The sequence below is a fragment of the Oncorhynchus keta genome, chromosome 35 (assembly GCF_023373465.1).
Source record: "Oncorhynchus keta strain PuntledgeMale-10-30-2019 chromosome 35, Oket_V2, whole genome shotgun sequence".
NCBI lineage: Eukaryota > Metazoa > Chordata > Actinopteri > Salmoniformes > Salmonidae > Oncorhynchus > Oncorhynchus keta.
Window position 1 is genome coordinate 13017410 of NC_068455.1, and position 22523 is coordinate 13039932.

General features: G+C 42.5%; 1 protein-coding gene across 13 annotated transcripts in view; it reads right to left on the reverse strand.

Annotated features, from left to right (window-relative positions):
- LOC118369045 (nesprin-1-like) overlaps nucleotides 1-22523 on the reverse strand; it is a 95586-nt gene that overhangs the window by 7749 nt on the left and 65314 nt on the right. For all 13 annotated transcript variants that reach the window (XM_052496584.1, XM_052496582.1, XM_052496590.1 and 10 more), the window contains 18 exons: nucleotides 21725-21919; nucleotides 20872-20997; nucleotides 19478-19633; nucleotides 18186-18344; nucleotides 17636-17802; nucleotides 17138-17300; nucleotides 15778-15965; nucleotides 15445-15595; nucleotides 11267-11449; nucleotides 10762-10899; nucleotides 10310-10501; nucleotides 9866-10199; nucleotides 7385-7527; nucleotides 7092-7218; nucleotides 4383-4594; nucleotides 3845-4045; nucleotides 3381-3509; nucleotides 1957-2169 (listed from right to left, as the gene is read on the reverse strand). In XM_052496584.1, the coding sequence (XP_052352544.1) occupies nucleotides 1957-2169; nucleotides 3381-3509; nucleotides 3845-4045; nucleotides 4383-4594; nucleotides 7092-7218; nucleotides 7385-7527; nucleotides 9866-10199; nucleotides 10310-10501; nucleotides 10762-10899; nucleotides 11267-11449; nucleotides 15445-15595; nucleotides 15778-15965; nucleotides 17138-17300; nucleotides 17636-17802; nucleotides 18186-18344; nucleotides 19478-19633; nucleotides 20872-20997; nucleotides 21725-21919 (3177 nt within the window). The remainder of the gene's footprint in view (nucleotides 1-1956; nucleotides 2170-3380; nucleotides 3510-3844; nucleotides 4046-4382; nucleotides 4595-7091; nucleotides 7219-7384; nucleotides 7528-9865; nucleotides 10200-10309; nucleotides 10502-10761; nucleotides 10900-11266; nucleotides 11450-15444; nucleotides 15596-15777; nucleotides 15966-17137; nucleotides 17301-17635; nucleotides 17803-18185; nucleotides 18345-19477; nucleotides 19634-20871; nucleotides 20998-21724; nucleotides 21920-22523) is intronic.

Below are 22523 nucleotides of genomic sequence, written 5' to 3' on the forward strand. Positions count from 1 at the left end.
AGCTGCAAAACCTGGACCAGTACAAGTCAGCTGGGCTGGACAACTGGACCCCCTCTTTCTAAAACTATCCGCCGCCATTGTTGCAACCCCTATTACCAGCCTGTTCAACCTCTCTTTCATATCGTCCGAGATCCCTAAAGATTGGAAAGCTGCCGCGGTCATCCCCCTCTTCAAAGGGGGTGACACCCTAGACCCAAACTGTTACAGACCTATATCCATGCTGCCCTGCCTTTCTAAAGTCTTCGAAAGCCAAGTTAATAAACAGATCACTGACCATTTCGAATCCCACCATACTTTCTCCGCTGTGCAATCCGGCTTCCGAGCCGGTCACGGGTGCACCTCAGCCACGCTCAAGGTACTAAACGATATCATAACCGCCATCGATAAAAGACAGTACTGTGCAGCCGTCTTCATCGACCTGGCCAAGGCTTTCGACTCTGTCAATCACAGTATTCTTATCGGCAGACTCAATAGCCTTGGTTTTTCTGAAGACTGCCTCGCCTGGTTCACCAACTACTTTGCAGACAGAGTTCAGTCTGTCAAATTGGAGGGCATGTTGTCCGGACCTCTGGCGGTCTCTATGGGGGTACCGCAGGGTTCAATTTTCAGGCTGACTCTTTTCTCTGTATATATCAATGATGTCGCTCTTGCTGCAGGCGATTCCCTGATCCACCTCTACGCAGACGACACCATTCTGTATACTTCTGGCCCGTCCTTGGACACTTTGCTAGCTTCAATGCCATTCAACACTCCTTCCGTCGCCTCCAACTGCTCTTAAATGCTAGTAAAACCAAATGCATGCTTTTCAACCGTTCGCTGCCCTCATCCGCCCGCCCGACTAGCATAACCACCCTGGACGGTGCCGACCTAGAATATGTGGACAACTATAAATACCTAGGTGTCTGGCTAGACTGTAAACTCTCCTTCCAGACTCATATTAAATATCTCCAATCCAAAATCAAATCTAGAATCGGCTTTCTATTTCGCAACAAAGCCTCCTTCACTCACGCCGCCAAACTTACCCTAGTAAAACTGACTATCCTACCGATCCTCGACTTCGGCGATGTCATCTACAAAATAGCTTCCAACACTCTACTCAGCAAACTGGATGCAGTCTATCACAGTGCCACCCGTTTTGTTCCCAAATCACCTTATACCACCCACCACTGCGACCTGTATGCTCTAGTCGGCTGGCCCTCACTACATACTCATTGCCAGACCCACTGGCTCCAGGTCATCTATAAGTCTATGCTAGGTAAAGCTCTGCCTTATCTCAGTTCACCGGTCACGATAACAACACCCACCCGTAGCACACATTCCAGCAGGTGTATCTCACTGATCATCCCCAAAGCCAACACCTCATTTGGCCGCCTTTCCATCCAGTTCTCTGCTGCCAGTGACTGGAACGAATTACAAAAACCGCTGAAGTTGGAGACTTTTATTTCCCTCACCAACTTTAAACATCAACTATCTGAGCAGCTAACCGATCACTGCAGCTGTACATAGTCCGTCTGTAAATAGCCCACCCAATCTACCTACCTCATCCCCATACTGTTTTTATTTTATTTACTTTTCTGCTCTTTTGCACACCAGTATCTTTACTTGCACATCATCATCTGCTCATTTATCACTCCAGTGTTAATCTGTTAAATTGTAATTATTCGCTCCTATGGCCTATTTATTGCCTACCTCCTCATGCCCTTTGCACACACTGTATATAGACTTTCCTTTCTCTACTGTGTCATTGACTTGTTTGTGTTATTGGCCTGTTTGTTTACTCCATGTGTAACTCTGTGGTGTTGTCTGTGTCACACTGATTTGCTTTATCTTGGCCAGGTCGCAGTTGCAAATGAGAACTTGTTCTCAACTAGCCTACCTGGTTAAATAAAGGTGAAATAAATAAATGGAGATACATTCCATTGTTCTATTTAATTGTAAAAGTGCGTCTGTTCTGACCTGTTGGCTGCTGTTCATGTCCAGAATCTTCTCCAGCTCTTTGAGGTCTCTGGTCACCTCCTTGAAGAGCAGTTTGAGGCGGTTCCCGATGACGTGAACCTTCTCCTTGGCCTCCAGACAGTCACTGCCCTCGCTGTTGACCAGCAGCTGCAGGGACATGTCCTGCAGGGACAACACCTTCCTCTGGGTTTCTAGCAGCTCACAGCGGATTTTCTGTGGAAGGAGTGAGGGAGATTGGTTGGTTCACAATTTTACTCACTGCAAGGTGTCAGTCTCTCAAGGACATTTTCTAATTTGAGATCCCCACGCTTAATTTAAAAGTCTCCAGTTGACATCAATCAATAATTTATGTAAAAGTCAGATTTGTGTGTGCTTATCTCAACTCCAAATCAGCACTCACAGAATATGGTTTATGCCATCTGCCTGTGGAATCCACTGTCTCATCAGCCCAGCCAAGCAATGTATAAACTTGATCTCCACTATAAGAAGCATCTAGACATTATCTCATATTTCCTTTAGACTAACATTTATTTTTTTAACAGTGGAGATTTGTATAAACATTACTTTCTGTCTCTCCGACATTTGCAACATTGTTTCAATATTCAATCGATCTCGTGTCGGGAGTCGGGACGAGACAGACAGACAGTTTCTCAGCCAGTCAAAATCATGAATCAGCTGGCATCATTTATATGGATATAAACAAAGAAATGTCAATTGAAAAAAAGATAAAACGAAACGAAGTGCAGCTAGTTTGCAGTTTTTCCAGCTTCAGTTTGAAGTGATTGTGTTAGCTGTGTTGTTGGCTAGCTCCTCTGAACAACAGTGTCCTGACGAGTGAGAACATTTTCTATGACAGGTGAAATCGTGCCTCATTAGCTTATTGTTATGGATGTATCCAAATAAATGTAAATAGTAAACAGTTTAAACAAACACAAACGCTGCTACTCTGCTGTTATTCTGGCTGCACTTTTTGACGTGACTGTAAGTTAGCCGTAGTTGGCTAGCTAGCAAGCAAGGGATAAGAACGTTGCCAGCCAGTATGGCAATGGAACATTTAGAACAAATGACTGGGTGGCGTCCATAGATACAGAACAAAAATGACTGAACGACTGGGTCGCTTCACTAGCAACCGAACCGATAAAACGAACGACCAGCCGGCTTGGGTAGCAACCCAAGATTTGTGTTGGGACTATATCTTGCGAATGGATGACATAGTATGAATAAATTAATCAAAACAATGAAAATATGCCAATCATTATTTGACTATGTTGATAACCCGTTGTATGAAAGTGATAATGTCCAAGAAGCCGGTGTTTGGAAGATATATTGACTTTGTCTCGGGCCTAACACAACAATATATCCTACAAACACCGGCTTCTTGGGCATTATCACTTAAATATAACATTACTAAAAAGCTTCTGTACCAGGAGTGTTTTGTGGTGCTCATGGAGGGTGTTGCTGTCCTGGATGGGGTCAATGGGAACAATCTCATTCCTCCTGCGGTCAATGTTCTCCAGCCACAGTAGCAGGCCGTGACTCATCTCATGGAAGTCCTACAGGAGAGGAGACGTGAATACAAATGCATGCTAATCACCTTCTACCAAAAGTCATGACTTCTACCTAAAGTAACATATTTAACATGTCTAACTAATGATTAACCTTGATGTTTATATCCAGGTCATTAAAACACAATTTAATTGTATCCTGTCTCAGTTGTCCAACATGCAAACATGATTTGTCCTGGTTTGAATATTTTATTAAGTGACCAGTAAGTAGCCTGGTCCCAGAGCTGTTTGCGCTGTCTTGCCAACTCCTTAACGGCCATAGGAGTTGGCAAGACAGCACAGATCTGGGACCAGGCTATGTGACTAGACAGTTGGACACCTACGTGACACTGCATAAGGGCCTTTTGTAGCGCTGCCCTCCACTCTCCCAGAGAGGTGCCCAATCTGTCCCAGCGGTTGTTCATCTCTTTCAGCCTGGCCTGCAGGTCCTGGGACTCTTCTGTGGCGGACTGGACAAACTCTGCACTGCACAGGTTGATGGACAGCACTGTGGCCTTACGCTTGTCAACAGCCTTCTGCAGCTCCTATAGACAGACAATATGAAAAGAGATGATTTGAGAGGGTGTCATATCAGCACAGAGTATTTTTTAAATATCCATATCTGGTTGCAAAGCTTTCCCAAAGAGTATCCCAGTTGGGGGATTACAGGACCAAGAGGGAATAACCATGGAGGGAATCACCATGGAAACCATGGAGGGTATCACCATGGAGGGAATCACCATGGAGGGAATCACCATGGAGTGAATCATAGAACTGGGATTCATCCAGCCATGATTTCTGAAAAAACCCGGAACTTTGAGAAAGCCTTACAAACCTTGCAAGCTTTGTAATCCTAGTGAGTAATCAAAGTTCAAAGGTCACCTTCAGTTTTTTGATGCGCAGCTCGATGGTCTGGATGTCGGTGCTGAGGTCCAGCCTCCGTTGCTGCTCTAGCTCCTCCCCTGCCTGCTCCAGCCACGCCCACACGGCGTTGAGGTCAGAGTTGAACTGCTGCCACTGCTGAAGGTTCTGCTTCAGACGCATCTCTTTACTGAGGGCCTGGGCCTGCAGCAACTCCCAGCGCTGTATCACACCTACAGTACAGAGAGAGAGAGGGAGAGAGGGAGAGAGAGAGAGAGAGAGAGAGAGAGAGAGAGAGGGAGAGAGGGAGAGAGGGAGAGAGAGAGAGAGAGAGAGAGAGAGAGAGAGAGAGAGAGAGAGAGAGAGACAGAAAGACAGAGAGAGAAAGACAGAGAAAGAAAGAAAGATAGAGAGATAGATACAGAGGTGGTATACATAGTATATATGGTATATATGGTACACGTGGTATATATGGGATATATGGGATATATGGTATATATGGGATATATGGTATATATGTACAGTTGATCTATTATTTATGTCTACCACTGATTATACTGTATATACAGGCATTTGAGGTGACATAAAGCTTACAGTCCATTACAGTCCATTACAGTACAGGCCAGTACAGGCCCCTACAGGTCCGTACAGTACAGTCCAGTCCAGTCCAGTACAGTCCATTACAGTACAGGCCAGTACAGTCCATTACAGTACAGGCCAGTACAGGCCCCCACAGGTCCGTACAGTACAGTCCAGTCCAGTACAGTCCATTACAGGTCCGTACAGTACAGTACAGTCCAGTCCAGTACAGACTCGTACAGGTTCGTACAGTACAGTCCCGTCCAGCCCTGTACAGCACAGTCCAGTACAGCCTGAATAAATGTGTCTGCCTTAAAAGCTGCTGACTTTGTAAAAACTACCCAGAAAACATACAACCACCACAAAATGTTGTCTCATCGTGGACTACAAGTTGTGGGCATTAATGTACCATTGCTACTTTACATCTTAAGACCTCTCCACCTCTGACTGTCTTAACATCTCTCCACCTCTGACTGTCTTAACATCTCTCTACCTCTGACTGTCTTAACATCTCTCTACCTCTGACTGTCTTAACACCTCTCCACCTCTGACTGTCTTAACATCTCTCTACCTCTGACTGTCTTAACATCTCTCTACCCCTGACTGTCTTAACATCTCTCTACCTCTGACTGTCTTAACATCTCTCTACCTCTGACTGTCTTAACATCTCTCTACCTCTGACTGTCTTAACATCTCTCTACCTCTGACTGTCTTAACATCTCTCTACCTCTGACTGTCTTAACATCTCTCCACCTCTGACTGTCTTAACACCTCTCTACCTCTGACTGTCTTAACACCTCTCCACCTCTGACTGTCTTAACACCTCTCCACCTCTGACTGTCTTAACATCTCTCTACCTATGACTGTCTTAACATCTCTCTACCTCTGACTGTCTTAACATCTCTCTACCTCTGACAGTCTTAACATCTCTCTACCGCTGACTGTCTTAACACCTCTACCTCTGACTGTCTTAACACCTCTACCTCTGACTGTCTTAACATCTCTCCACCTCTGACTGTCTTAACACCTCTACCTCTGACTGTCTTAAGACCTCTCCACCTCTGACTGTCTTAACACCTCTCCACCTCTGACTGTCTTAACATCTCTCTACCTCTGACTGTCTTAACATCTCTCTACCTCTGACTGTCTTAACATCTCTCTACCTCTGACAGTCTTAACATCTCTCTACCGCTGACTGTCTTAACACCTCTACCTCTGACTGTCTTAACACCTCTACCTCTGACTGTCTTAACATCTCTCTACCTCTGACTGTCTTAACATCTCTCTACCTCTGACTGTCTTAAGACCTCTCCACCTCTGACTGTCTTAACATCTCTCTACCTCTGACAGTCTTAACATCTCTCTACCTCTGACTGTCTTAACATCTCTACCTCTGACTGTCTTAACACCTCTACCTCTGACTGTCTTAACACCTCTACCTCTGACTGTCTTAACATCTCTCTACCTCTGACTGTCTTAACATCTCTCTACCTCTGACTGTCTTAAGACCTCTCCACCTCTGACTGTCTTAACATCTCTACCTCTGACTGTCTTAACATCTCTCTACCTCTGACTGTCTTAACATCTCTCTACCTCTGACTGTCTTAACATCTCTACCTCTGACTGTCTTAACACCTCTACCTCTGACTGTCTTAACATCTCTACCTCTGACTGTCTTAACATCTCTCTACCTCTGACTGTCTTAACATCTCTCTACCTCTGACTGTCTTAAGACCTCTCCACCTCTGACTGTCTTAACATCTCTACCTCTGACTGTCTTAACATCTCTCTACCTCTGACTGTCTTAACATCTCTACCTCTGACTGTCTTAACATCTCTCTACCTCTGACTGTCTTAACATCTCTACCTCTGATTGTCTTAACATCTCTACCTCTGACTGTCTTAACATCTCTCTACCTCTGACTGTCTTAACACCTCTCTACCTCTGACTGTCTTAACACCTCTCTACCTCTGACTGTCTTAACACCTCTCTACCTCTGACTGTCTTAACACCTCTCTACCTCTGACTTTCTTAGCACCTCTCCACCTCTGACTGTCTTAACACCTCTCTACCTCTGACTGTCTTAAGACCTCTCCACCTCTGACTGTCTTAAGCCTGATTAATATCAACACCTGATGGCCAAACTTTACCTGTTGTTTGTGAATCATCATCAATGGGGTCAGCAAGTCCTGAGGCCTTGTCCCCCTCCCCCTTCAGTTCGTAGCCAACCCTCTTCACCGTGTCTATACTGCTACGACACTCTCCCAGTAGACGCATCTACACAACAGGACATAGCACAGGCAACAGACAGAAAGCATGTGACTGAGACGCTCACATCAAATAATCACACTGTAGAAACTTCTTAGGTAAAGGCACAATGTTTCACAAAGACCTTCCATTAAGACAGAATGGTGATAAGGATCTCATATCAGACAGTACTCACATATCCCATGTATGATGCATCCAGCTCTGGCCCGGTGGGGGTTCTGCTACGGATGACGTTCTCTGTCTGTTGCAGGTGTAACTGGCTGGGGTCCAGAACCCTGTCTAACTGAAGGATATGGCTGTCCAGGGTACCTCCCTCTCCTGAGGATGGGAAGAGTGGATGGACACCGACATGGCATACGGTTAGATAAGGGCTTTGATTTTATGTTCACGGGCCAGTTTCTTAGACCTAGATCAAGCCTACTCCTGTGAGATTTAAAAGCACTTTCAATGTAGATTATTCGGGAGTTTAATCTGTGTCTGAAAGAACGGACATAAAAACATAGAAATCCATCCACTGCAAAATGTTGTGAGATATCATTAATAGTTAGTGTTATAAATCCACGTTGTGAGATATCATTAATAGTTAGTGTTATCCATCCACGTTGTGAGATATCATTAATAGTTAGTGTTATAAATCCACATTGTGAGATATCATTAATAGTTAGTGTTATAAATCCACATTGTGAGATATCATTAATAGTTAGTGTTATAAATCCACGTTGTGAGATATCATTAATAGTTAGTGTTATAAATCCACATTGTGAGATATCATTAATAGTTAGTGTTATAAATCCACGTTGTGAGATATCATTAATAGTTAGTGTTATAAATCCACGTTGTGAGATATCATTAATAGTTAGTGTTATAAATCCACATTGTGAGATATCATTAATAGTTAGTGTTATCCATCCACATTGTGAGATATCATTAATAGTTAGTGTTATCCATCCACATTGTGAGATATCATTAATAGTTAGTGTTATCCATCCACGTTGTGAGATATCATTAATAGTTAGTGTTATAAATCCACATTGTGAGATATCATTAATAGTTAGTGTTATAAATCCACATTGTGAGATATCATTAATAGTTAGTGTTATAAATCCACATTGTGAGATATCATTAATAGTTAGTGTTATCCATCCACATTGTGAGATATCATTAATAGTTAGTGTTATAAATCCACATTGTGAGATATCATTAATAGTTAGTGTTATAAATCCACATTGTGAGATATCATTAATAGTTAGTGTTATCCATCCACGTTGTGAGATATCATTAATAGTTAGTGTTATCCATCCACATTGTGAGATATCATTAATAGTTAGTGTTATAAATCCACATTGTGAGATATCATTAATAGTTAGTGTTATAAATCCACGTTGTGAGATATCATTAATAGTTAGTGTTATCCATCCACGTTGTGAGATATCATTAATAGTTAGTGTTATAAATCCACATTGTGAGATATCATTAATAGTTAGTGTTATAAATCCACATTGTGAGATATCATTAATAGTTAGTGTTATCCATCCACATTGTGAGATATCATTAATAGTTAGTGTTATCCATCCACGTTGTGAGATATCATTAATAGTTAGTGTTATAAATCCACATTGTGAGATATCATTAATAGTTAGTGTTATAAATCCACATTGTGAGATATCATTAATAGTTAGTGTTATAAATCCACATTGTGAGATATCATTAATAGTTAGTGTTATAAATCCACGTTGTGAGATATCATTAATAGTTAGTGTTATAAATCCACGTTGTGAGATATCATTAATAGTTAGTGTTATCCATCCACGTTGTGAGATATCATTAATAGTTAGTGTTATAAATCCACATTGTGAGATATCATTAATAGTTAGTGTTATAAATCCACGTTGTGAGATATCATTAATAGTTAGTGTTATCTATCCACATTGTGAGATATCATTAATAGTTAGTGTTATCCATCCACGTTGTGAGATATCATTAATAGTTAGTGTTATCCATCCACATTGTGAGATATCATTAACAGTTAGTGTTATAAATCCACGTTGTGAGATATCATTAATAGTTAGTGTTATCCATCCACATTGTGAGATATCATTAATAGTTAGTGTTATAAATCCACGTTGTGAGATATCATTAATAGTTAGTGTTATAAATCCACGTTGTGAGATATCATTAATAGTTAGTGTTATAAATCCAGTCGTAAATTAGAAGATGATGGACGAAGAACATTTTTAGCACAATAAAACAATAGACAAAAAACATCTCCCCAAAAGATGCGCACAACAACATGCACCTTTAAAACACACAGGATGCCAACACAATGAGCTTGAGGTCAGCTACAGTAGCCTACGTGCCGCATAAATCAAATGAAATGCAAAATGTTAGAAAGCGGTGCTGTTAGTTAACGGTGCCTGTTGTTATGCTTCAATGTGCGTGTGAGAAAACCAAACCAAACTCGTAGCAGGCAGAAAGCAGGCTGTGAGAGTTATTTTTACACACCAAGGCATGTAGCCTAACATCAGATGACCTCAGACGACCTCTCTGAGATCAAGGCTATCCTATCCCCAGTACCTGCCAGTAAGTTGTGAGGGGTCTGGTATCATTAGTACCTGACAGTAGTGGTGCAGGGATGAGGGGTGTAAACTACACTGACCTGACAGAGCGGAAGCAGAAGCTGATCCCTGGTAGCTCCCCTCCTCTCCGTGCTCCTCGTGCTCAGAGGCCAGGCCGAGAGCCCCGCTGGCACTCTCCAGCCTCTTTCTCAGGTCGTAGTCATGGTCCCACTCCAGGGGGATGGAGTCCATGCTGGCTGGGGTGCCCATGCCCGAGCGCTCAGCCCCAGTACGGAGGGGGGCAGTCAGGGAGGGCAGAGGGGAGCTCAGGCAGTCTCCAAGACGTTCACTCCAGGGAATGCTGGACAGGTCCCCAGGTTCATCCAGTTCAATCTCCTTGTCCGAGAATGACACATCGTACTCTTCTCCTGTCAGCTGGAAGAGGAGGGATGGGAGGTTAAGGTATACCTACGAGACAGTCAAAAAAGACCGTCAGCATCAAAATGAAAAGAACAAGGGCTCAGTAGACGTCATCCCCGGCTCACCGGTAGTCGGATCAGCTTCTTATAGTAACGCTCCACGCGTCCAAACACCTCCTGGTAGTATCTCCGCAGCTCCTCCAGCTCATCCTCTATAACAGCAGCGTCCAGAGGCTCACTCTTCTGTAGCAGCACCTCTCCCTGGTGGAAGATGTGCTCGACCTTCCCCGTGGTCAGAGAAATCTCCTGCTGGAACGCCTGGTAATCAAAAACAAGCGAGGCAGAGGCCAGACGGAATACAGTGTGTTTTAGGAACATGGGGATTAGGATACAGTTGAGCCATGGTAGGAGTTTGTATAGTTTTGCTACCCGGTTCCATAGCAGTCAGAAATAGTGATTATGTGATTATTTCAATGATTACTGATAGAATTCATAGTATAGTCGAGTTATTGAAGAGCGGAAAAATATGTAGGATTATGAGAGAACAATAATCACTTGTGTAAAGAGGCCATCCTTACCCGTAGCTGTTTGATCTTGGCTCGGATGTCACACTCTGAGAAGTGTTCTATGTTGGTGAGCTGCAGGTCCATCTCGGTGAGCCACACCACAACGCTGTCTCTGGCCGTCTCAAACTCCTCACGCTGACTGACAAAGTGCTGGAGAAATCATAAAGAGATGCTTCAACGTACACATCTTTTGCAGCAAAAAAAAATGTTTTTCTTTGATCTGGAACTTCGTGCAGACACTCCACATGATTCTGCCGACTAGAACTAATGAAATGACTTCCTTGCTGGTATAGTTTCTTTCTGAGAGCAGTACCAACCCTCAGGAGTGTAGAATCCCACTGGGCACAAACATCAATTCAACGTCTATTCTACATTGGTTCAAAGTAATTTCATTGAAATGACGTGGAAACAACGTTGATTCAGCCAGTGTGTGCCCAGTGGGACTGGACTATATACACCATACTTTCTGTTGTGTTACAGTTGCTCAACGAGGCCTACTCTGGATGTGACTCTGTACCTTGAGCCTGCGGAGGATGGAGGCCACCCTCTTCTGCAGGTTATCCCAGCGCTGGTTCCCGTCGTGGGACATTTCCCGGAGGCGACAGGAGGAGTCTGTGCGGTTCTCCCTGGCCAGACGGCGGTACTGTTTATTGATCGTCTCCAGCTGGGTCAGGCTCTCATGGGACTGACACTGAAATGCCTGGAACACACACAAATATAACCAACACATTTAGAATCAAAAAGAGACAAGTTGCTTGAAAATTTCATTGACCATTTAATTGATAAATGTATTACTCAGGGATGAGTTATGAGTTTTGTCCATGTAAAGTGCATTCTGAAGTGTTCAGACCACTTGACTTTTTCCACATTTTGTTACCTCACACCCTTATTTTGAAATGTATTACTAGTTTCCCCCCCTCATCAATCTACACACAATACCCCATAAAGACAAAAAAATAAGTTTTCAGAAATGTTTGCAAATGTACCTAAGTATTCAGACCCTTTACTCAGTACTTTGTTGAAGCACATTTGGCAGCAATTACAGCCTCTAGTCTTTTTGGGTATGAAGCTACAAGCTTGCCACACCTGTATTTGGGGAGATTCTCCCATTCTTCTCTGCAGATCCTCTCAAGCTCTGTCAGGTTGGTTGGAGAGTGTCGCTGCACAGTTATTTTCATGTCTCTCCAAAGATGTTCGATCAGGTTCAAGTCCGGGCTCTGGCTGGGCCACTCAAGGACATTCAGAGACTTGTCCCAAAGCCATTCCTGCATTGTCTTGGCTGTGTACTCAGGGTAGTTGTCCTGTTGGAAGGTGAAACTTCACACCAGTCTGAGGTCCTGAGTGCTCTGGAGCACGTTTTCATCAAGGATCTCTCTGTACTTTGCACCGTTCATCTTTCCATCAACCCTGGCAAGTCTCTCAGTCCCTGCCACTGAAAAACATCCCTTCAGCATGATGCTGTCACCACCATGCTTCACCGTAGGGATGGTGCCAGGTTTCCTCCAGACGTGACGCTTAGCATTCAGACCAAAGAGTTCAATCTTGGTTTCATCAGACCAGATAATCTTGTTTCCCATGGTCTGAGACTCCTGCCTTTTGTCAAACGCCAAGCGGGATGGCCTGTGCCTTCTACTGAGGAGGGGTTTCCGTCTGGCCACTACCAGAAAGGCCTGATTGGTGGAGTGCTGCAGAGATGGTTGTCCGTCTGGAAGGTTCTTCCATCTCCACAAAGGAACTCTGGAGCCCTGTCAGAGTGACCATCGGGTTCTTGGTCACCTCCCTGACCAAGGCCTTCTCCCCCGATTGTTCAGTTTTGCCGGGCGGCCAGCTCTAGCAAGAGTCCATCTGGTGGGTCCAAACTTCTTTCATTTAAGAATGATGGAGGCCACTGTGTTCTTGGGGACCTTCAATGCTGCAGACATTTTTTGGTACCCTTCCCCAGATCTGTTCCTCGACAATCCTGTCTCGGAGCCTGACTAGGGACAATTCCTTCGACCTCAGGGCTTGGTTTTTGCTCTGCCATGCAGTCAACTGTGAGACCATATATAGACAGGTACAGTTGAAGTCGGAAGTTCACATACACCTTAGCCAAATACATTTAAACTAAATTTTTCAGAATTCCTGACATTTAATCCTAATCCCTGTTTTAGGTCAATTAGGATCACCACTTTATTTTAGGAATGTGAAATGTCAGAATAATAGCAGAGAGAATGATTCATTTCAGCTTTCATTTCTTTCATCACATTCCCAGTGGGTCAGAAGTTTACATACACTCAATTAGTAAATTGTTTAACTTGGGTCAAACGTTTTGGGTAGCCTTCCACAAGCTTCCCACAATATCCTCCTGATAGAGCTGGTGTAACTGAGTCAGGATGGTAAGGCCTCCTTGCTCACACACGCTTTTTCAGTTCTGCCCACACATTTTCTATAGGATTGAGGTCAGGGCTTTGTGATGGCCACTCCAATACCTTGACTTTGTTGTCCTTAAGCCATTTTGCCACAACTTTGTAAGTATGCTTGGGGTCATTGTTCATTTGGAAGACCCATTTACGACCAAGCTTTAACTTCCCGACTGATGTCTTGAGATTCAATATATCCACATCATTTCCCATCCTCATGATGCCATCTATTCTGTGAAGTGCACCAGTCCCTCCTGCAGCAAAGCACCCCCCCAACATGATGCTGCCACCCCCGTGCTTCATGGTTGGGATGGTTTTCTTCGTCTTGCAAGCCTCCCCCTTGTTTATACTTGCGTACTATTGTTTGTACTGATGAACGTGGTACCTCCAAGCGTTTGGAAATTGCTCCCAAGGATGAACCAGACTTGTGGAGGTCTACAATTTTTTTTCTGAGGTCTTGGCTGATTTCTTTTGATTTTCCCATGATGTCAAGCAAAGAGACACTGAGTGTGAAGGTAGGCCTTGAAATACATCCACAGGTACACCTCCAATTGACTCAAATGATGTCAATTAGCCCATCAGAAGCTTCTAAAGCCATGCCATCATTTTCTGGATTTTTCCAAGCTGTTTAAAGGAACAGTCAACTTAGTGTATGTAAACTTATGACCCACTGGAATTGTGATACAGTGAATTATAAGTGAAATAATCTGTCTGTAAACAATTGTTGGAGAAATTACTTGTGTCATACACAAAGTAGATGTCCTAACCGACTTGCCAAAACTATAGCTAACCTCTTAAGACTCTAGGGGCAGTATTGCATTTTTGGATAAAAAGACGTGCCCGTTTTAAGCGCGATATTTTGTCACAAAAAGATGCTCGACTATGCATGGAATTGATAGCTTTGGAAAGAAAACACTCTGACGTTTCCAGAACTGCAAAGATTTTCACTATGAGTGCCCTAGAACACAAGCTTTAGGCAAAACCAAGATTTACTGCAACCAGGAAATGAACAGGATTTCTGAAGCTACGTTTTGCATTGTCTCCTTATATGGCTGTGAATGCCCCAGGAATGAGCCTACCCTTTCTATCGTTTCCCCAAGGGGTCTGCAGCATTGTGACGTATTTGCAGGCATATCATTGGAAGATTGACCATAAGAGACTACATTTGCCAAGTGTCCGCACGGTGTCCTGCGTGGAAATTGGTGCGCAAAACTCAGCTGCTGGTATTTTTCCATGGGATTCAGAGAAAAAACATGCTTCCACGAACGGCATATCAATGAAGAGATATTTGACAAAACACCTTGAGGCTAGATTAAAACAACGTTTGCCATTGTTTCGGTCGATATTATGGAGTTAATTCGGAAAAAAGTTTGACGTGTAGGTGACTGAATTTTCGGTTCGTTTCGGTAGCCAAATGTGATGTACAAAACGGAGCGATTTGTCCTACACAAAGAATCTTTCAGGAAAAACTGGACATCTGCTATGTAACTGAGAGTCTCCTCATTGAAACATCTGAAGTTCTTCAAAGGTAAATTATTTTATTTGATTGCTTTGCTGGTTTTTGTGAATATGTTGCAACTAAATGCTACGCTAAATGCTAAACTAGCTATCAACACTCTTACACAAATTATTGATTTTCTATGGTTCAAAAGCATATTTTGAAAATCTGAGATGACAGTGTTGTTAAGAAAATGCTAAGCTTGAGAACAGGCATGTTTATTTCATTTCATTTGCGATGTTCAGAAATCGTTAACGTTGCGTTATGGTAATGAGCTTGAGCAGTAGTCACGATCCGGATCCGGGATGAGGGGTTCTATGTTAACAAGAAATTTGTGGAGTGGTTGAAAAACTAGTTATAATGACTCCAACCTAAGTGTATGTAAACTTCCGACTTCAACTGTATGTGCCTTTTCCAAATCATGTCCAATCAAATGAATTTACCACAGGCGGACTCCAATCAAGTTGGAGAAATATCTCAAGGATGATCAATGGAAAGAGGATCTCAAAGGGTCTGAATGCTTATGTAAATAAGGTGTTTCTGTTTTTATTTATTTATTTATACATTTGCAAATATTTCTAAAAACCTGCATTCGTTTTTGTCATTATAGGGTATTGTGTGTAGATTGATCAAATAAATGTAATCTATTTTAGAATAAGGCTGTAACGTAAACAAAATGAGGAAAGAGGCAATGGGTCTGAATACTTTCCCGAATGCATTGTATGTACTGTATATGAAAGGAGAATATAGTGGTTATATCCAAGTAGGACTAGGTGGTCTGTGGTAGCATGTCTGTACCTCAAACTTCTTGAGTTCTTCCTTGGCCACTGTGTACAGAACTCCTGAAGAGTTGGGTAGAGCAGCGGTCTTCTCTGAGGTCACTAGCCACTCCTCAAAACGCATAAAGTCTTCTATGATCTTCTGCCATAAACGCCCAGTCTCTTCAATCCTTACACATTAAGACGATATGGACAGTTTAAGTTGTGGTGAGAGCCTATATCACAAGTACATGTTTCCAAATGTACCAAACCTAGAATTACATTACTGCACTTGTCGATAGTCTTGAAATTAAAAATTGTGACTACTTTAGAAACTACAGCGCCTAAATCCTAAATTTAGCGTGTCTCGTACTTGAGCCTCCTCTCCATGGACAGGGCACAGATTCTCCTCCAACGGCGGTCCAGGTTCCTGGTGGTCTGCTGGATGGAATCACACTCTGTGTCCGTGGCACAGACGTCACCGTCGTGTAACAACACCTCACACAGGTTCAACGCAGACGCCACATTTGTGCTGTGCTTCTCGATGTCACGCTGAAGCTCCTGGGTGGACGGAGAGAAACATGGAAGGATGTTATCTTATATTAGGGGTACAGAAAGAGGATGTTGATCTTAATCTTTTTTTAGAATCAAGAAGCCTACTAAGACCTTTCAATAAGCCTACCTCTATTGTACTGTCTATAAGCCTGTCTGCTGGGAACTAAACAGGGATCAATAAAATATCAACATAAACAACTGTTATTGATTATGTAGCTGTATCAGTGGCGGCCCACTTTTTGGAAGCGAACCACTCGATTTCGCCCCTATGTTATATGGCCATCGAACATGTCACCCTCCCTAGGAGAGGGGGTGACCTTGATAATTTATTGTTAAAATGAGAGGCTGCCTGGATCTTTAATTTAAAAACCCTTGCTCCCTTCGGTCTCAACGTAGACTTTGATCTGAAGCCATTCTTGTGATTATTGTGATTTTGCTGTTCATTTTAAATGTTTGTAGGCTTATGTAGTCAAATTGTATCTATTATCATATGCTATTCATGTTTTTGTAAGTTCTTCTTATATCTGAGAATTAACCAATGATATCAGGCCACACCCAGCCATGATTACAGACACCTGTGTGTGTTCTTTAACAATTTATAAACTATTCACCCCGCAGTGTTTGTCATTATACCCTGATGAAGACAGCTTGTCTGTCAAAATTAGGTTATTAAATTATTGCATCTGAGCTCCTAGAGTGTGCGTCTCTTCCTTTTTTTTCAAGTATCAATAGCTATACCAGGGGGTGTACGTTACAATGTGTTTCAAAGTACCCACAGCCCACTGATGAGGTAGCCTGGTGGTCCCAGGTCTGTTTGTGCTGTCTTACCAACTGCTACAGATGTAGGATCTAATTTGATCACTCTTTTGTTGCTAAGAAAGTTCCTGCACAGCAGGAAATGAGAACTTGTAGTGTGTTTAAAAAGGCTTCTAAAGTTCATAATTTACACTCTAAAATGCCAGACTTAATTTGTCCTTATGAAAAATGTATCAACCCTTTCAAAACATTTCATTAATAACAATCCACACAATAATTCACATTTGCTGTTGCTGCAGAATTATTTTCCTGCTGTAGAAATCTGTCTCAAATTAAGATACTACATCTGTATGACCGTTGCAGTGACAAGGAGTTTGTGAGACAACATAAACAGACCACCAGGCTACTGACACAGTATTTACCTGCTGCAGGTCCAGCTTCTGCTGTATCTCCTGGGAGTCACAGGTGTCGTATAGGATGGGTCTGGACAGCTCAGTCTCTATGTGGGTCAGCCAGGACTGCAGACTAATCATGTTCTTATCCAGCTGCTGCACTGCCACCAGAGTCTCCCTCAGCTTCTTCAACCTGCCAGTGGGATACACAATAGTTGTTTTAGAAAAACATACACTACGCAGTAGATTCCTGGTGATAAAGCACCTAAAGACAATTAACAAACATTTAACAATGTCATTAAATCTCTTCTTTCCACTCATTGTATTTATTTAATTTAACCAAGAAGTCACATTGAGTACAGATTGTGCTAAGTACCGTACACTGAGAAAGCCAGAGTGTCTCTGACAGCCAAGGAAAAGGTTGTATCAAAGCAAACATTAATGCCAACGGCCCTTTGGGACACAAGTGTGTGTACAGTGTGTCCATGTACTTCCTTTCCCACACACACACAGCCGTAGTATCCTTACCTGGCTCCAATGAGGTCCAGCAGGTGTTGCCAGCGCTTGCCCACCATGCTGAGTTTGTGTTCTATCTCAGATGCCTTGTTCTCATGGCTGGCCTTGGCCAGTCTCTCCCCCAGCTGGTACAGCTGCTGTTTGTTCTCCTGAGCCACCGCTATCTCCTCATAGTAGTCCTGAGAGAGGAGGGATAGACAAACTTTAGAGCGGTTTGAGTACAGCGGAAATACAGTAGTCAGACCCGGTGGAAAACTAATGGTATATTTGGAATGAAATACTATTGAAAGAGCGATCAACTGCCACAACAAATTATAACACAAGCCTGTATTCCTAGAGTAGAGTAGATCAGAGTAGAGTATAACAGAGTACAGTATAGTACATCAGAGTAGAGATTAACAGAGTAGAGTATAACAGAGTACAGTAGAGTAGATCAGAGTAGAGTATAACAGATCAGAGTAGAGTAGAGTACAGTAGTACAGTTCATTGGGATATCTGTCTAAAACTAAAACATGAATGAAAAGTTATGCACACTGTAGGCTAAGTTTCTGTTGGTGTTTACCTTGCGTAGCTTCTCGATCATCTCCTCGATTCTGACGTCTCCATTCTGAGAGACCTTGCTCTCCATTTGGGTAAGCCAATCACTGAGCTCCCTGTTCTTCTCCTTAAACACAGCCCACTCACTCAGCTTCTCACCCACCTGCTGCTGCCGCAGGGATAGCTATGGAGAGAAAGAGACAGCAAGATACAGATACATTGAAACTCACACTTTGTAAATACATAAATACTCATTTATGAGTATTTCACCATGGTAAGGATAATTGTTAGCTGCACAGATAAATAAATGAACTTTTCCCCATAAAAAATAAACATACACAACTACCGGTGCTAGGTAATATGCATAGATTTAGCAGAACCGCAATGAAGAGTTAATGCAGCAGTAGATGTCTAGAGTTGTTGCTTGACGTAATAGATCTAGCACAGTGTTTCCTGTCACTAGCTGGTCTCTGGTCAACATACTCATATAAAACACTGGATGTTGTTTGAAGGGGGAGGCATCCTGCACGGTTTTGTATTGAGATTTCTCTCTACCTCAGACTTAGATGCACGCATACCCCTTTCTACATTTGCATACGGCCCAGTGCAGAGCCTGGATGCCAGATCTGTTTCTGCTCTCTTGCCAACTCTCTTGCGACTAGGTGAAACATCTGTTGATTCGCCCTTGAGCAAGGCACTTAACCATAGTTGCTCTGGATAAGCGTCTGCTAAATTACTAAAATTCCACAATTTAGTTAATGCAAGCCTGAAAGATTTACCCTTGTCCTACTGTATGTAGTGGAGCATTGGGACCACATGTCATTACAACTTAAAATGACTGCTCTTGTCTCTGTTGCCAGACACGCCACCTACAGATGCTGTATCTTAATTTGATCGTCCTGTTGCTGAAGGAATTTTCCTGCACATCAACAAATGCAAACTTGTAGTGTATTCGAGGTATAAAAAGGCTTCTAAAGTTTGTAATCTCCACTTGAAAATGTCAGACTTTATTGTATCAACCCCTATAAAAAAATGATTATGTTAATTATAATCCACATAACAATATACTTTTCCTTTTGCTGCAGGATTATTGTCCTGTTGTGTGGAACCTTCTCAAATGAAGATACAGGATCTGTATTTTGGCAGAGACTGCTTCTCCTAACATTAACATATATTGATTTATATGTGTGTTGATTTGATATAGAGAAATAGTCATGAAAGGGAGGAGAGAGAGTGCTGAAAGAGCAGTGGGCTGGATTCAAACCGTGCTGCCATGCTGGCAGCAAGCAGTACACATATTCAACAGCCATATAGTACCTGGTGACAGATCTCCTCCCACTGGCGGTGCAGAAGCTCCATGCGTTCCTGTAGAACAGACAGGTCCTCAGCACTGATGTAGCTAGACAGGGACTCCCTCAGCACCGTCAGGTGGGCTAGGTCTTCTGTCCAGCCGTCAAACGTCTTCTCCAAGACCTGGTCATGGGAGAAGAGTATGTTATCAGATACTTTCGTTGACCTAAAGCAGGTTTATTCTTAGCCATAATGACCTTAGCAGATGCAGAACACCTTGGTTTGAAGGCATATTTAACTGATGTAATTACAGAAAACTCAATCGGCACCTCAATGGGTTTGATCTTATTACATCACGACATTCCTTCAACATTCTTCCAACATTCCCCACGGATGCCAGGAGCTGTTTACTGCTCTGTGCAGTACTGAACATGTGATAGACATAATAGGTACACTACCGTTCAAAAGTTTGGGGTCACTTAGAATTGTCCTTGTTTTTCAAAGAAAAACACATTTTTTTGTCCATTAAAATAACATCAAATTGATCAGAAATACACTGTAGACATGTATTTCTGATGTTGTAAATGACAAACGGCAGATTTGTTTATGAAATATCTACATAGGCATACAGAGGCCCATTGTTGTTCTGATCAGCAACCATCACTCCTGTGTTCCAATGGCATGCTGTGTTAGCTAATCCAAGTTTACCATTTTAAAAGGCTAACTGATCATTAGAAAACCCTTTTGCAATTATTTTAGCACAGCTGAAAACTGTTGTTCTGATTAAAGAAGCATTAAAACTGGCCTTCAGACTAGTTGAGTATCTGGAGCATCAGCATTTGTGGGTTTGATTACAGGCTCAAAATGGCCAGAAACAAATTTCTTTCTTCTTTCTTCTATTCTCGTTCTGAGAAATGAAGGCTCCCAGAGTCGCCTCTTCACTGTTGATGTTGAGACTGGTGTTTTGCGGGTACTATTTAATGAAGCTACCAGTTGAGGACGTTTTTAAGTGACCCCACTTTTGAACGGTAGTGTAGGTCATTGGAGTGACAGGCTGCCGTGATCAGCAGATTAAGTGTACATTCATTTGTCTATATTCTGTCTGTGTATTCTGCTTATTGTAAGGCGATGTCAGCATCACTTCACCAGTTCCAATTCACAGTACATGTAAATGTACTTGGCGGATAAAGGTGATTCTGAGTGAAGGAAAAACATGGTACTATTCTCTTGTATTTTGTCAATTGTTTGCATGCACGGCTCCTTTGCGAAAGAGACCTTGGTCTCATGGATAGAGCTTGGTCTCCCTGTTAAAATGAAGGCAAAATAAACACAAATAAAATGTATTATGTTAGATGGTATATGAGTCACTTCAGTATGTGTCTCCATGAGCTGTATTGAGCAGGTTGCAGATCTAAAGTTACCTTGCATCGCATCTGTTCCGCTTGCAAGTCCTCGTGGTGATCAGGGAGGGACTGAGAGAACTGCCGTTTGAACTCTCTCAGCTTCTCCAGAGAACCCTCGATGCCTCTCTCACATGTCTCCCAGTCCTGTAGATGACATACAGGCACAATGTGTCACTACGTTGTTGTGTTCACAATTAGGTATCAATCATCAATAAATCAATCAAACGTAGAGCTAAATTTGTGTTTAACTTCTTATGGCTTGGGGGCAGTATTGAGTAGCTTGGATGAATAAGTTGCCCAAAGTAAACGGCCTGCTCCTCAGTCTCAGTTGCTAATATATGCATATTATTATTAGTATTGGATAGAAAACACTCTAAAGTTTCTAAAAACTGTTTGAATGATGTCTGTGAGTATAACAGAACTCATATGGCAGGCAAAATCCTGAGGAGAAATCAAAACAGGAAGTGAGAAATCTGAGCTTTGTATGTATTCACCAGAGTCCCCAATGAAATCCCCTTGAGATATTGATGATGTTGCACTGCCTAGGAGTTCCACTAGATGTGTGTTTAAAGGAACAGCTAACGGTGTGTTTAAATGAAGAGCTAAAGGTGTGTTTAAAGGAACAGCTAAAGGTGTGTTTAAAGGAAAAGCTAACGGTGTGTTTAAAGTTCTATGTGCGGTTTTGCACACTAGCTTCAAACAGCTGAAAATACAATATTTTTGGTAACTTAAAATATATCTCACAGAGTTTTACAATGACTCTCTACACTATATATTGCTTGTTTTGTCGCATAAACTGAAATTAGGCAAACTATTCGAATTTTTGCAACCAGGAAAAGGTTGTTTAAAGGTACAGTTTGGTGCAGTGTACCTTGTCCAGCTTGTCCAGCTCACGCCTCTGTTCCTCCAGGCAGATGGTGGAGTGTCTCCAGCGTTCCTGGATGTCTGTGAGCTCTCCCTGCAGAGACACCTCTGCCCTGCTGTCTGCAGATAGGAGCAGCTGCTTCCCAGCTTCTACTGTCAGGATGTAAGAGCCCTGCTGTCGCTGTAGGACCTTCTCCTTTATCTGGGATAACAGGGGATACTGGAAAGTCAGCACATAGCATTAACACTGATCCTAACCATCCACCGTCAGGATGTTAGAGCCCTGCTGTCGCTGTAGGACTTTCTCTTTCAGCTGGAGGAACACAGAGGCTGGACAGTTAGAACGTAACCCTGACCCTAACTCAGTGATATTTAAATGTTTTCAACAGTATCTAATGACACAATCTTAAAACACATTTAAATTTGACATGAACAAATAACCTTCAATTCATTACATTTATTGACTTTGAATACCACTGCCCTAACAGTCCACTGTTAGGATGTAGCTGCCCTGCTGCCCCTACAGAACCTTATCCTTCAACTAGGATAACAGAGACATAGGAATATATCAGGATATTTAGAGCATAACCCTGATCCTAACTCTAACCCGTATCAATGGCTCTAACGTGATAGCAAACAATAAAGGGGATAGGTGTCAGCCTTGCCTTGTTCCCCGGTACAGCTGAAAGGGTGAAGATATTGCCATTTGAGGATAAGTACTATACTGTTATCCATTAAATATCTCTCCATCTCCAAAGTCATATTTGTGCAGGGTGAAAAAAGGTAGTCCCATTCGACTCAGTCGT